This window comes from Ambystoma mexicanum, chromosome 10, assembly GCF_040938575.1.
Source record: "Ambystoma mexicanum isolate Mex_15411 chromosome 10, UKY_AmexF1_1, whole genome shotgun sequence".
Lineage (NCBI taxonomy): Eukaryota > Metazoa > Chordata > Amphibia > Caudata > Ambystomatidae > Ambystoma > Ambystoma mexicanum.
Window position 1 is genome coordinate 100515351 of NC_090932.1, and position 14444 is coordinate 100529794.

At 42.7% G+C, this 14444-nt stretch overlaps 1 protein-coding gene across 2 annotated transcripts in view; it reads right to left on the bottom strand.

Annotated features, from left to right (window-relative positions):
• Positions 1 to 14444, bottom strand: part of FYTTD1 (forty-two-three domain containing 1) — a 493848-nt gene that overhangs the window by 143691 nt on the left and 335713 nt on the right. For both annotated transcript variants that reach the window (XM_069617583.1, XM_069617582.1), the window contains one exon: positions 10335 to 10396. In XM_069617583.1, coding sequence (XP_069473684.1) covers positions 10335 to 10396 — 62 coding nt within the window. The remainder of the gene's footprint in view (positions 1 to 10334; positions 10397 to 14444) is intronic.

A 14444-nucleotide genomic window follows, 5' to 3' on the forward strand; every position in this document is an offset into this window, starting at 1 on the left:
AATATGTATGACTAGATTCAGCTTGTCTTGCGCACGCACGTAAGAAATGGTTAGAGACTGGTTTGTTTTAACTCCTCAGCAAAATTTTATTTTTACATATTACATTGTTGCAGGTTTTGTTGAATTTGCTTCATTCAACTATCACACTCCTACACACATTGCTCCATTCAATTAGAATAGTCATACATATTTTGTGTGCAATCCTTACGTTCTTGTTAGTTGTGCTTGATTATGCATTTATGCCTCTTATCCTGTGTTGAATTTGTTGTATTTGATTACCACATTCTGATGAATTGTCTTCATTCCGTCACTCATTTTATGAGGCATCTCCCTTTGCCTATTTTCCTATCCCGACACGCGTTTCTCCATCTGATGTGTGACGGTTCTTCAGGGGATATGTTGTGTTTCAAAAATTTGATTTATTGTTTGATACGAGATCCGGTAAGTGTTCAATTTGTTTCATGAAGCTTTTTAAGAAATGTCTAAAAGAAATGTGATGAGACCAAAAAAGGAGAGGGGGGGGGGGGAAGAGGGCAGTGCTTGCAGTCTTCAATTATATATGGGTTGAGCTGCCCAAATTATAATTGTACATATCGTATACTTACTGTGCAAATATTCTTGACTTTAACGATATTTGGAATTCAAGATACCATATGCTTTTATGCTGATCTTTATATCCCGTGGGGTAGCCTTATCCGCTAAACAGTATTGTCAGATTTGATTTCCTGTTCGTACCGTATTATAGTAAATGCAAGATCCTTGGATAAGTGAAACCAAGTACTTCCTAAAAGTGCAAAAAATGCTACAGATTAGATCTGTTTTGATGCAAAGTACGTTTCATATGGTTAAAGCAATGTTTAATGCAATATACTTTTTACCAGTGGTTGGATGGTGCCTGATGTTTCAAAACGTTATATTTAAGTGTTTTAAATTGGGTTTAAAAAACGGAACAGAGTTGTTTTCCAAAATATTTCTTGCTAGTAGTACCAACATTAATAGAAAGTATTGGTTTAAACTGTATCTTACCTTGCTGGTTCAAAAATTGCATCCGGTTCGATTGCTGTGAATTGTGACTATGCGATTGTAGTTTTTAAAGAACGTGATGACGTTGTGCGTGAATCCCGTTTTGCTACATTATTGAATTGGGTTTAAACTAACATTTGCTTAATTGTTTATTTCATCTATCTTGTTTGATGTCCGATTAAGACTGGCCCTTTTATGGTTATTACATATTGGCAATTCTTGTCAATTAGATTTGCTGAGGTTATTTAAAAAAAAAATATTTTATAATAAACCCAACCCTGTAATTTTGACGGTGTACAGGTACTGACTGCATCTCATTCATAGGTTTGAAAAATCTCATTGGTATTAATTTATATTATTGTATGCGTTTGCTAGCGACATGTATTGTGTTTACATCGTTCACTATAAAGGAAAAATAGCATTCTGCTATACTTACCATAGCCTTAAAATTAGTTTAATTGTCAACCTACAGAAACCGTATATAATACAAGACATAAGTTTTTTGTCACTTATTCAAGTATTAAAGAAAAGGATGCATCTCTTGGTCTATATGTAGACCAGTATGGCATGTATCCACAGTACAGATCCAAAAGGCCTCACGTCTTCTTAATATTGTTTCCATGTTTCCTCCTCTGGGTGGAGGCAATATTCTTTCAATTCCATAACATTTGAGTTTGATGCCTTGTTGCTGGCGTTTTCTGAAAGTGCATTGCTAGAGGCGATCTTAACTTTTTATTCACGATTGCTCTTAAATGTTCTCCGATCCTTATCTTGAGTTTCCTAATCACGCTGCCTATATATAGTCTAAAGCAGATACATTCAATGCCATAAACGACATACTTACAGTTGCAGTTTATGATGTCCTTGATAGCTACCTTGCTTCCATTTGGCTTGATTTCCTGTTTTGCATTAATCATGCGTTTACAAATATTGCATTGACCACATTTAGAATTACCTTTGGTTGGTGGTTGTAACCATGATGGTTGGTGGTCCTGTGATTTACATTTGTTTTGTTAAAAGGAAGGACTCAGGATTTGTTTTAAGGTTTTACATTTGCCGAAATGTGATACTGGGTTGTGCTTCCAAAATTGTAGACATATCTGGATCCGCTCATAATATATTCCAATTATTTAGTAGGATTCTTTTAAATCATGCAATTGTTGGTACTGTATGTTATAAATCTTGTTTTCATTGATTGTGGTTGATCTTGTATTTTCTTCTTGTTTTGGAGAAGATCCGACTTCAGTCAAACTGTTATTTTAAGTGTTTACAGTTGTATCCTCTGCGTGTGAACTTTTCAATTGCTATAGGTGCACGTTTTCGGAATTCATCTGCTGTTGTGCAGTTTTTTTGCTATTAAAAGTTCTCCGTAGGGTTTGTTCCGTATTGTGTGTCGTGGATGATTGCTTGATGCATGTAAAATACTGTTGACTGCTGTGGGTTTAGTATACAAAGTGGTATGTATTGTATCATTTTTCATGTACAAATGAAGGTCCAAAAAGTCTGATTGGCTGTAATTGGATGGTTAATTTTATGTTATAAGTATTGTTCCAGTATTGATGGTAGTCCTGAAGTTCCTGTTCTGTGCCATTCCAGATCATGTCATCAATGAATCTGCCCCAAAAGGCAACACATTGAGAGAAACTTCCTGTAGCCACCAAAAGCAGAGCAGAGCCCCGGAGGGCAAAGTCAATAAGGGCAAATATGCAGGAGGAGCGAATACTACAGAGCCCCATTCAGCGAAGTTACCAGCCAGGCACACAGCGAGTACACGGCGCAGAGTGGAAATGCGCATAGTCCCTCCCCTAGAATTACGCACCCAAAGCACTGAACAGAGTGCCCTGGCCCAGCTCGCATGCAGCTCCAGATTAGGCATCCCAAATCAGCGGTGCAGCACACACAAACGCTGGCAACAAATAAAGGGAAAACGCGTGACCACACACCAGACAAACACAAGAGCAACAAGCTTCAGCACTAAAGGGGGCACAGCAAAGGCCCACCCACAGAGTCCCATCCGCCAGCATTAAACATTGAGGCCCAGCGAATCGGGGAGCAGTAAAGACCAGTCTAGAGCCGGATCCATGGCTGAAAGCACCAATGTACTTTACATTAACATCCCAGCACTTGACAAAACCCCAAGGCACGGTCACAACCGCAGGGGGAGAACAACGCAACTGGCTGTAAGCCAGGACCATTAAGCTCACAAATAGGCCACCGACATCACGAAACGGCAGCGGATCACACCGTGATAAACCGCGCATTACAATCAGGGAAAAAAAAACAACTTCTGGAGGTTATAAAAGGGGAAAGAGGACAATCTCGAAGGGGCCTAGGCTACGGACTGCACAGAACTAGGGAAAGGACCCAGCGGACTAGTGTCAAGAAGGGAAACTACACTCGCCAAGCAATAAAGGAGCGGATAACCTCTCCAATGCAGCAAACCCAGCCAACATGAAGAGGTGAGGAGAAGGCCCTGCACACACGTGGCTCCAACACGCATAGGGGAGAAGAAGGGAGACCTAACCAAAGTCCTATTGCATACTACAAACCACATGGACAAGGGATTGATTGTAGAAAGGGGGAACAGAGTCAGCACCACAACATCAGCATTGATGTCAAAACCACAACCCTAGCTCAATCCCCCCCCCCCTCCCTCCACACCACCCAAGGGAAACAAATCAGAAACCTGAAACAACTTTGGAGTGCGGACGACATGACCATGACGAAAAGGGAGTTTGGGGGGAGAGGGGTGAGGAGTCATCTTAGGAAGCCCACAATCAATATCGGGTGGCCATGGGGGACAACACTATGACCAAAATGGACATGCAAAATTGCTTCAAGGAATTCCAGAGCCAATTTCTACTCTGCTTCCAGGAACAATTCAAGATGCTAAAAGAAGACATGAAACAATCCCTGCAGGAGGTAAAGATTGACATTGCGAAACTGGAAGAGAAGACTGACACTTGAAAAAGTATTTCAACAAATAGAGGATGACACCCAAAAATCAGATGAAGTGCTGGAACTGCTGGCTTGCCTCTCCAACAACCTCAAACTCCAATGCGAGGACTTGGAAAACAAATAGAGAAAATCAAATATCTGAATCAAAAATGTATCGGAATCAGTTGAGGACAAGGACCTGCATGAAACGGTCCTCCAACTCTTTGCGGAAGTATTAGAAAACTGCACTGAAGCACAGATAAAGGTAGACAGACTTCACTGAGTGGGACCAACAAGACCAGCCGAACCAGGGGCACCAGGGGCACAACCAAGGGACGTGCTGGCAGCCATAACCTCTTACTATTTGTAGAATGTGTTCTTTTTGAGTGTAAGAAATGCAGGCCCGTTGCGGGTAAACGGTGAAGTACAACTATCAAGATCTAGCCCAGTCTACACTGCTGCCAACATCTAACAGCGAAATATAAATGGACCTTCCCGTTTGGTCTACTCTTCACCTGGGAAGGGAGACAGCACAGGATAACATAACGCGAAGAAGGGGAACACATCTCGGGACTGCAGCAGGACGAAGGGGACAGCCAAGATCAAGCACAGGGGAGAGTAAATGGCCCTGGCCAGCTGGAAGGATGGAAAACAGTAGCAAGGAAAAACAGAGGAGGGTGGAAAGGATAAGGATCATTTAATCCCCCCTACCATACAAGTAAGAACTTTAAGCATGGAGAGCACCAACACATGACAAGGGGGCGGGTACTCATCAGGAATTTCATAACAGGCCCAAGGGGGAGGAGGAAGGCCATGGATGGAATCCCACGTGGGGTTTAGAATCCCCCACAAATTGAACCCGAGGTTGTTAGGGGGCAAGACACGCGAGACACTTCGTCTGTGCGATCATAGGAACCTAGCCCGCCCCCTCAGAGGGAAAGGGAAGTTGGGATAGGGAGTGGGGTGTGAGCATGGCCAGGGGGGTGGGTAGGAGGAAAAGGGTGGTGGGGAAGGTACGGGGCAGAGTAAAGCATTAATCGGGGGTGGCACCACGGGAGCGTGGGAACTGAACCAGAGGATCATGGATAGCTGGATCTCAAAACAGATAAAGATCCAGACACAATGTCAGGGGGATGAATACCCCAATCAAAAGGAAAAAACTAGAGCGACAAGCATGGAGATTGCCAGCAGACAACATGTACCAGGAAACCCATATAAAGAAGAGACAAAAACACAGGTCAAAATTAGGGAGGCTCTATAAACATATCAGGCTAACGTAGAAGAGAGGGGGAGTCCTCATAGCCATACAAGATAGGCTTAATAGACCCGTCCAGAACACTGTGGGAAACGGGGGTGCTACCTCTTCCTAAATGTAAAGGAGGCATGCATCTCACACTGGCTTCGATATACGCACCCAACACAGGGCACAATGGCTTCCTGAGAGGGACCCTCAGGATACTAGAGGAATTTGCCACAAGGGAAATCATTTTGGGGGGTGATCTCAACCTAGCATGGGACCCCAGACTAGGTAGAAGCTCTAAGACAGGAATGGGTACGTATGCACCCTCAAAGGCACTTAAAAAAGCTTTTGAAACTCTGGCACTACATGACATCTGGTGCGCCAGGAAAGGGGAAACAGGGATTCATCCACTTTTCACATATTCACAACTCCCAATCCAGAATAGATTACATGTGGCAATCCACGGGCCTAGTGGGAAAAGCGGCCGATATAGAAATTGGACCCATGACCCGCTCAGATCATGCCCTTATAACATCATCTTTCAACATCATCAAGGCCAGTGGCGGTTAGTAAGGGGGGGGCCTGGGCTTGGAGATTTCCAATTGATACCCTTCAAGACAACCGGCTAGGTGGAAATAATAAAGGGACAGTTTGAACTCTACTTCTCTGAGAACGACACCGGCGCAACCCCACAGAGTGGGTTATGGGACACCTTCAAGGCGGTACTAAGGGGTGATTTAATAGCCTTAAAGGCACAAACAGACAAATGTAGCAGATGGGAAGAAAAACTGTAAGGGAAGCTAAAGGGAGTACAAAATGCACTAGCAAACAACCTCAGCAGGAAGGCGAAATTAGCCCTGAAACACATACAAGGCCAATTGGGGATGATACAAAATAAGAAAGAAGAGCTAGCGCTGTTAAGAATGAAACATAGGTACTACATGAGTGCCAACAAGGCGGACAAACTATTGTCGAGACAGCTTCGCGAAAAGGGGCTCAAGACAGCCATACTGAAACTAAGGGACACACGCGGTCAGCTGAAAACAACCAATGGGGGAAATAATTGAAGCCTGCTACCCGACCCTTTACAAATCAGTGGAACCAAGGGCAGATAAACAGAAGGCCTACCTAGAGAACCTCACTCTACCCCAGATATCAGAAGCAGACAAAATGACAATGGACAGAGACATACAAGTAGAGGAGGTCAAACAAGCAATCAAATCTCCCTAGAAATAAAGCACTGGGTCCAGACGGCTATCCAGAAGCCTTCTGCAAAAAGTATCAAGAGGTACTGGCCCCAAAACTGACAAACTTGTTTACAGCTTTAGGGCACAAGGAAAACTCAATGAAAGAAGCAACATTGGCCATCTTCCCCAAAGCTGACAAGGATCCAACTCTACCGGGCTAATATCGCCCAATAGCACCAATTAATCTTGATGCCAAGCTCTACACAAAAATTCTGACTGAAAGACTCATCTGGCTGCTCCCGACAATCGTAGGCCCAGACCAATCAGGATTCATTCCCAAGAGACAAACTGCAGACAACACACGTAGGGTGAGCCACCAGATTGTAGAACACACCCATACCCCCGCTATTCTCAAATCACTGGATGCAGAGAAAGCATTAGAGTTGAATGGATGCAGCTACTCCACGCAATGGAACGCATGGGCTTCAGGCAGACTTGTATGCAGATAATCAAAGCCAACTATAAAAACACCCTTGATGAGGATTTCGCTAAATGACACCCTATCGAGTCAAGTACCCCCGAGTAGAGGCACAAAGCAGGTAAGAGCACTCTCACCTCTGCTATATGCGATCTTTCTAGAAGCGTTACTGATTAGAATTCGAGAGGCACAGCAAGTGCAAGGCATAACAATGGGAGGGGAGGAACATAAAACAATGGCCTTGGCGGAAGATATGCTGCTAGCCTTGTCGAACCCTGAACTTTCAATCCCCGTGCTTCTGAAAGAATTAGACCAATTTAGATCCATCTCTGGCCTAAAGATCAAAAAAGCATAAATCAAATCCTGAACCCGACTGCAGATCCAGTAATGGTGGACAAATTGACCCAAACTACACTGACTGAACAAAGCCAGGGAAGGCCTCACGTACCTAGGGATAAGACTAACACCCTCAATAGGGCAGCTATACAATGCAAACTACCCGAATCTTTTAGCAAAATTGAAAACAGACCTAGGGAAATCCTCTCAACATCTCCTGGTGGGGGAGATTGACTGTCATAAAAATGTCGGTCCTACCAAAATTGCTGTATTACTTCCAGACACTCAGTAAAAATTCTGATAATGTTCTTCAGAGCGCTGAACAAAATGTGGTCTACCTTCATATGGCAACACAAAACGCCTAGAATAGCGATGTCAACCCTAACAGCTCAGAAAGACCAAGGGGGACTTGCGCTCCCCCACTTTCGAAGATATTACAAAGCTGCACAACTGAGTTATAAAGGAAAGGGTGGCACTGCCTCCCCAACATGTCTGGGCAAAACAAGATCGGGCTGTGGCAGGCTCCCCTCTCTCCAATCTACTGTGGCTACATAAATGATACAGACACCCGAACACCAAACTAAGGGAAGTAGTGGGAGCAGGGATTAAAGCCTGGTACACAGCGGTCAGAAGAGGGACCCTAACGACATTCCCATCACCCCAATGAAACCCTGACTTCCAGCTAGAGATGGATCAGAAATCATACCGGATCTGGGCACAAACAGGATGCAACAAAATATGCAATATGTACAAGGGCCAATCCATCATGATATTTCAAGAATGTATACAAACTCTGGGGATAAAGTATACAGAAGAATTCAAATACACACAGCTAAAGCATTGGTTTTCGTCTTTCCACAACAAAGATGCAGCCACCAGACAATTGACCCTGTATGACAACAGACACAGCCCATAAGCTGGTCCCCAACCTATACAAACTCTTGAACGACCAAGGAGAAGAAATTCAATGGAAATACATGAAAAGGTGGGAAAAAACATTGGGAGAGCCCATAACATGGAACCAATGGGTAGATTTATGGAACAAAATCCCTAAGCTGACACGCTCCATACAGCTAAGAGAAACGTGGCAAAAAGTTATACTTCAATGGCACTATACCCCAGAGAGACTCCACGCAATGTACCCTAACAGCGACAAATGTTGGTGAGGGTGCACTACAACAGGAGATTGGAACCACATTTGGTGGGGTTGCCCAACCATTCAACACTTCTGGAGAGACGTTAAAAGTCAGGCAGGGAAAAAGATACAAGGAGCAGACAACCTAGAAGAGAAGGTATGGATGGCGGGCATGTGGGACCCGAACCAAAGGATCTACACAAAAACACAGCAGAGGGGAGTGATGACGCTGATCAAAGCAGCATGGTTGACAATCGGCCCACAATGGAAGCCAAAAAAAAAAAAAAAACAAACCCACAATATATGACTGGTTCAAAAAGTATGGAGATTCGTCTCCATGGAGTGGATGACCTACAAACTTCAAGGGACCCCGAAAACCTTCAGTTCGCACTGGGGCAGCATCTTATCCCATCTGCAAAGTGACTATATGCTCCAATGGTGCCCACACAACATCAGAATCCTAGACATTTTGTTAACCAAACCACACAGCAATATGATGAATCAGACCACCACCCGAGGGAGGGAGGGGAGGGAGGGGAGTTGTTGATATTATATGTAAAACCAATAAAAATGTAAAAACTCTGAATCACTCACACACACCTTTCCATGAAGATGGCCCAGATTCCTTCATAAGGAAATTAAGGCATTACACATCTTCTGCGACACTAATGTTCAGCTACACCACTATAGGCCTAGTTTCCAACATCAACAGGAAAAGTCGTTCCTCATTTTTCCTACTGGAAATTAAACTATGGAACTCCCTACCCAAGCATACTTGCATGGAAGTGAACAACCCGACATTGAGAAACTAGCTTATAACATGCCTCTTCAATTAAGTGAATTGGATAAAAAGCAATAAACCAAGTTTAACACAACAGGAAATACTGGTTCCTTACGTCTTGGCGGCTCTACTATACACATGAACGCCAAACAATAACGCTACAATGGCGACTGGCCTGCTGTACCACCTGCTCAGGGACAATCCCAATCAAGTGTTACCTTGTCCAGATGCTAATCTCCATTCCAACAGTCATCAGACCACAATCTCTAAGAGATAGCAAGGACTCTACTGCCACACCTGAAAAAGACTGAGCCCTGATCCCACTCATCTCTTCCACTTTGCATCTCTCATCAACTCCTCACTAGTAAAATCTTTTCAACATTACTCCTAACCAGTTCATCTGCCATCAACACCCCCAATGCATCCATTGCTACTCTCACCACAAGATGGTCCTTCGGGCTAACCAAACACAGGGTACTCCCTCCCCTGAACACAGAATCCATGCCAGCACAAAATTACCTTGTGCTTCTGACCTGCACTCAACGCCACAGGTTTTCTGCATCCACCTTCCCCACTATCATCCCCTACCCACTTTCTTTTACAGAGCCACACACGCTACAAAGTCAACATTACTGGCACAAAGGTGCTATATCAAGACGACTTCGCTATTATGTACACATCGTATGACGAGCATTACTTATAAGTTGTAGAAAGATTCACTTGTATCTGTTCAGAATCCCATGCTATGCATGGCCTGCCATCTAGTGGTTGGTGCGTAATATTACAAGTTGTTTACTACTTAGGAACACCCGCTGTACTAATCACTAACTGGACCGCAATCTACTACAAATACCTTTGTAAAGCATCAGATCATGGGACTACTCAGACATCTGCTGTGCCCTACTGGAATGTTTTAATCAAACATTAAGCGAAGCACAGAGACCCAACCAGGCCGGTTGTTCTTATAAACCTCTCCAAAGACCCATCTGAGACAGAAGTCTTGGAATGTTTTGCCCTATGACTGGATTCAAAAATTGCAAAGACGGGTACATCCTTGGTGCTCTTAAAGTTAGTGAGAGATGGAACATGTATGGAACTCCTTCTGGTCTCATGCGACTTATCACTGCACCCGGATTGAGCAGTTAAGATTTCTTCAACTTTTGTTACATAGATAATGAAAACATAACATACCGAGAGAGACTAATCAAAATACTTACGGGCTAGGCCGCACATCTGATGGCTGGTCTAAATGTAGATCAGTTTCCAACTGAGTCTGCACCTGCCGGAACATGAGAAAACAACATTTTTAAAAACCTACATGATTTACAGGTTAAGTCTTTCCTATAAAAGACTAATTGATTGGTCAGATATTTTTAAGACATTAACAGAAACACGCCCTACATGGGACAGGGTAAATTTGGTACCTTGTGCTAGCTCCACACTCTACCTGCTGTTAGGGGAGTACTCTATAAAACTATCCCTTGGTATACAGGCCTCTACTCTTAGTATAGGTATGTACTACCCAAAGCTTTGTTAGGAGGGCAGAGCAGCCAGGCCTTTCTTAGGAGGAGGATGTGAGCTTTAGGCAAGTACAGTGAACTCAGTAAATCGATAGGCCTCCCCCCCAAAAAAAAAAAAAAATATAACACTTGTAGTTATAGTAAAATATACATTTACACAGGGCAACATTATAGTCAGGTAGATAAGTACTATTTAAACTAATCAAAAATAGAAAACCTCAATACTTCAGGTGAGTGAACCAATAGTAATGAAACGTAGAGGTGATGAACACAGTTTAATGCCAACTAAAATCACTTACTAAAGTCACTCAGACATGTTCTGTTGTAGGGATATAAGGGGTTATTTAGCACCAGCAATAGCAGTTCAATAATATCAGACTTATAATACTTTTTCATCCCTAACTAGTTGCAAGTTCTTCAGAGTCTGTTTGAAGGGAATTCAAGTAGGACAGCAGCAGATAAGGTAAAGTTCTAAAGGTACTTAGATTATTAGAATGCTTTTGTTGGTGAAAAGGTTATCAGGGAGCTTGGAAAGAACCCCCTTTAGGCACACAAGCATTAGGCATGGGCGAATGGTATGGGTTAACACCCAAACACCAGAAGCAGCACTCCAGTAACAGGAGTGACAATGGTTTGAAGTAAGTACTACTCCGAGGCCCACAGTATCCGAGGAGTGATGAAGATGTAGCTGGATACTTTCACAGTGCAACAGTGGTGGACCAGGTCTCTTGTTCCTTGGTCGTGGTGACATACCCTGGAAGGTATGTCGGAGCAGCAGCCGAGAGAAAGGACGCTCTGCAAGGAATTCTTCGTACTCATGTCAGTCTGCAGTTTTGGCACCTTTTTACAAGCTGAGAGACACTTTACATCCAATGGACCTCAACAAGGAATTCTCCCTGAATTGCTTCATTTAGAGTGCTTCTACAAACATGTGGCCTCCACATAATAACACACCAGATTATGTTCCCTAGTGCACCATCACAATGAGTTGCCTATAATTATGTATTCTCTCTTGTTAAGGCTCTTAGTACACATACACAATAAGATATCCTTTGAGCACTTCTCTTTCTATGCATCTTTGCCACTTGTGTATCCATTGATTGTTTATTCAACATACAGACGATGACATGAGGATATTTGTCCACTAATATTTATTTTGGGACATTTAGGCGCATACCAGTATGAACAAAGTTATAGCTGTACATTTGATATATCCTGACATACCTAGTTTACAGTAAAGATGAACAAAATTATTTTGACCGCCAATTGTACAACTGAGTATTGACACGTGGTTTGGAAGACTAGATATGCCGCATGTATAGCGATCGATAATATACGATTTGTGCACTGATGGGGGATACTGCAATCATGCAATTTATTGTCAATATTGTGTACAATATTCTCTGGACTCGAGTATTGCTGTATTTCAGGTAACCAATGTAACCATACAACTATTGTGTAGCAATTGATCAATGAGAAAGTACATGACTCAAATTTGCATGCACTTGCATCCTATGTCATTGTAAATATTGACTTACCATTAACTATGTGCACAATTGATGAAGCTTACACTTTATCATTAACATGTACGCCAAGTAGTGGTTCCATTCTCCAGCATGAATCAAGTTATCGGCCAAACATATTACTTACCTCTAGGTCATTTCACTTTACACACAACCATATTTCATTCAGGCTGCTTTTCTTTTTACAGAATGTGCCACATAAATTTGTGACTCCACTTCTAGTTGATGTAATTCAATGCCCAATTCCGCCACTAGCAGCCTCTGACTCCGTGTTTTCCAATATATTTTTTTCCACTTAAAAACAATCGTGTTGATAGACATTCTCGGTCATATTTTTCATGTTTGTCTCTTGTTTTACATACTTGCATATCCTTGACAACCATTTACATTCCTTGGACAGCTATGAGCAGCCTTCAGGATCAGGACCAGCACACGAAATAAGTCAATTTCAATATGGCCACCACATTATTCAATATACTACGTATAGTCCTTCCTTTATCTCAATAGATGTCTCCCATGTATATGGCAGACACAAGAGGGCGCCAGCACTGTTAGCAGCTCCCTATCTCCAATGATACAGACGCTTTCCGTTCCTGATCGCATTGCGGGCCCTGCAGAACATACACCCTAAAGGTACAATATATCGGGTAACATGTCTTCGTTCATTCTTTGAACGTTACTTTCCTGAGAATACCTAATCTGACATCGCGCCCTGCCATTTTCTGTTACAGATAAGTCAATTTCGACCACAGTGCAGCGGTTTTTCATCCAGCACCACACAGACTTTTCTCCCTGTGCACCTTTACATTGTACTAACCTGACAGTTTTCCTGTCGCCAGAGGTACAGTCAAACATTTTCTACCAGCGAATTACAATCCTTGAACTTTGCCGTGATCTTTCGTGTGTTTATGGACCATTGACTGGTTCACTTCTGATTATTTACTGTATCCATTTCTCCATCTTTTCTTTCTTAAATACACCGGCAGTATCAACTTTAGTTGTACACGCTGCTGTGATGGCTTCAGTTTCTTCTTAATACCGGCTTCTCTGTGGTCTTGCCACATCTCTGACCTCAATCCACATTCATTGATTATTGCAGTGATACTCAGGCATACTGTCTCCACCGGACTATCCACATCTGGGGTAAGTCAGGTCCAATATAATCCTTAACGTTATTTACATAAGACACCATGTAACGCCCTATGCGTATGTGTGGTCTTTTCTCATTTGTGATTGGAGGACTGATACACTCTCTTTGCCTTTAAACAGCGCATGCAGGTAATTGAGGATTGTATCCTTTTACCGTATGTCCACCACGATCCTTCAGATAACGATAGGCCCACTTGTCCTATGGATCCCGAATGCCGCCTTTTTTGTTGAGTGAGCTCCCGTGTCATTTAGACAGTATAGCAATTTGATTCGCACCCAGGTCATCTCTAGCACAATTGTGTTTCACATTTTTCTACATTTCCATCGTTTTTACAGACACTTTAGTGATTTAGGTGACATCAACTCGTCATTTATCCTTCATTTTTATTCGTTCAAGTTTTGCTTTCCATTTTCCACCACCCTGCATTACATATCACTAGTATAGTCATGAGAGCATTTTTTTCTGTTTCTGTGGAACTCCAATATATTGCAATTTAAGTATAATGAGCAACAACAAACTGGTTCATTAGGGACTTTGTGTGTTTTTGTCTTAATTTGTCTAGCCATGTTATTGCCGATTCTCGGTCTGTTTTTGAACATTTACTTAATGATTAGCTCTTTTGTTTGGGCTTATAACAGTATCTATTCAATCTTTTTTCTCATGTATGTGATCCAACATCAGTCCCATTAGACTTTAGAAGACGGACATCCTCGAAACGCGTCAGCCTACAATATTGGACAACCTGATGTGGTTTTTTTGCTTCTACAATTGTTCATGATTAAATCATTGATGTTTTCTTCTAAATTACCTGTTGATGCGTAATATGTCATTAAGCTTTACAATCTTGAATTACAAGTTAGATCATTAGCGTCTATTCTACATCACTGCCTTTTTGGCGGGCTTTAAGAGTGTGCAGGGGATGGGAGGACCCCAACCCTGGTTTCTTTTCTTTTTTTGCCTTTTTACAAGCTCCAAGGATGAACGTTTAAATCCCCCCCGGCCCCCTCACTCCGGGCAGTGTCTCGATTTTTTGGTCCTGCACTCTAGTGAGGAGGCTTTGAGGAGGGGGGGGGGGGATCTGGTCTCTGGTGGTCCAACTGGAGCTCAAAGTTTTGGGAGGATTCGTTCAGAAGG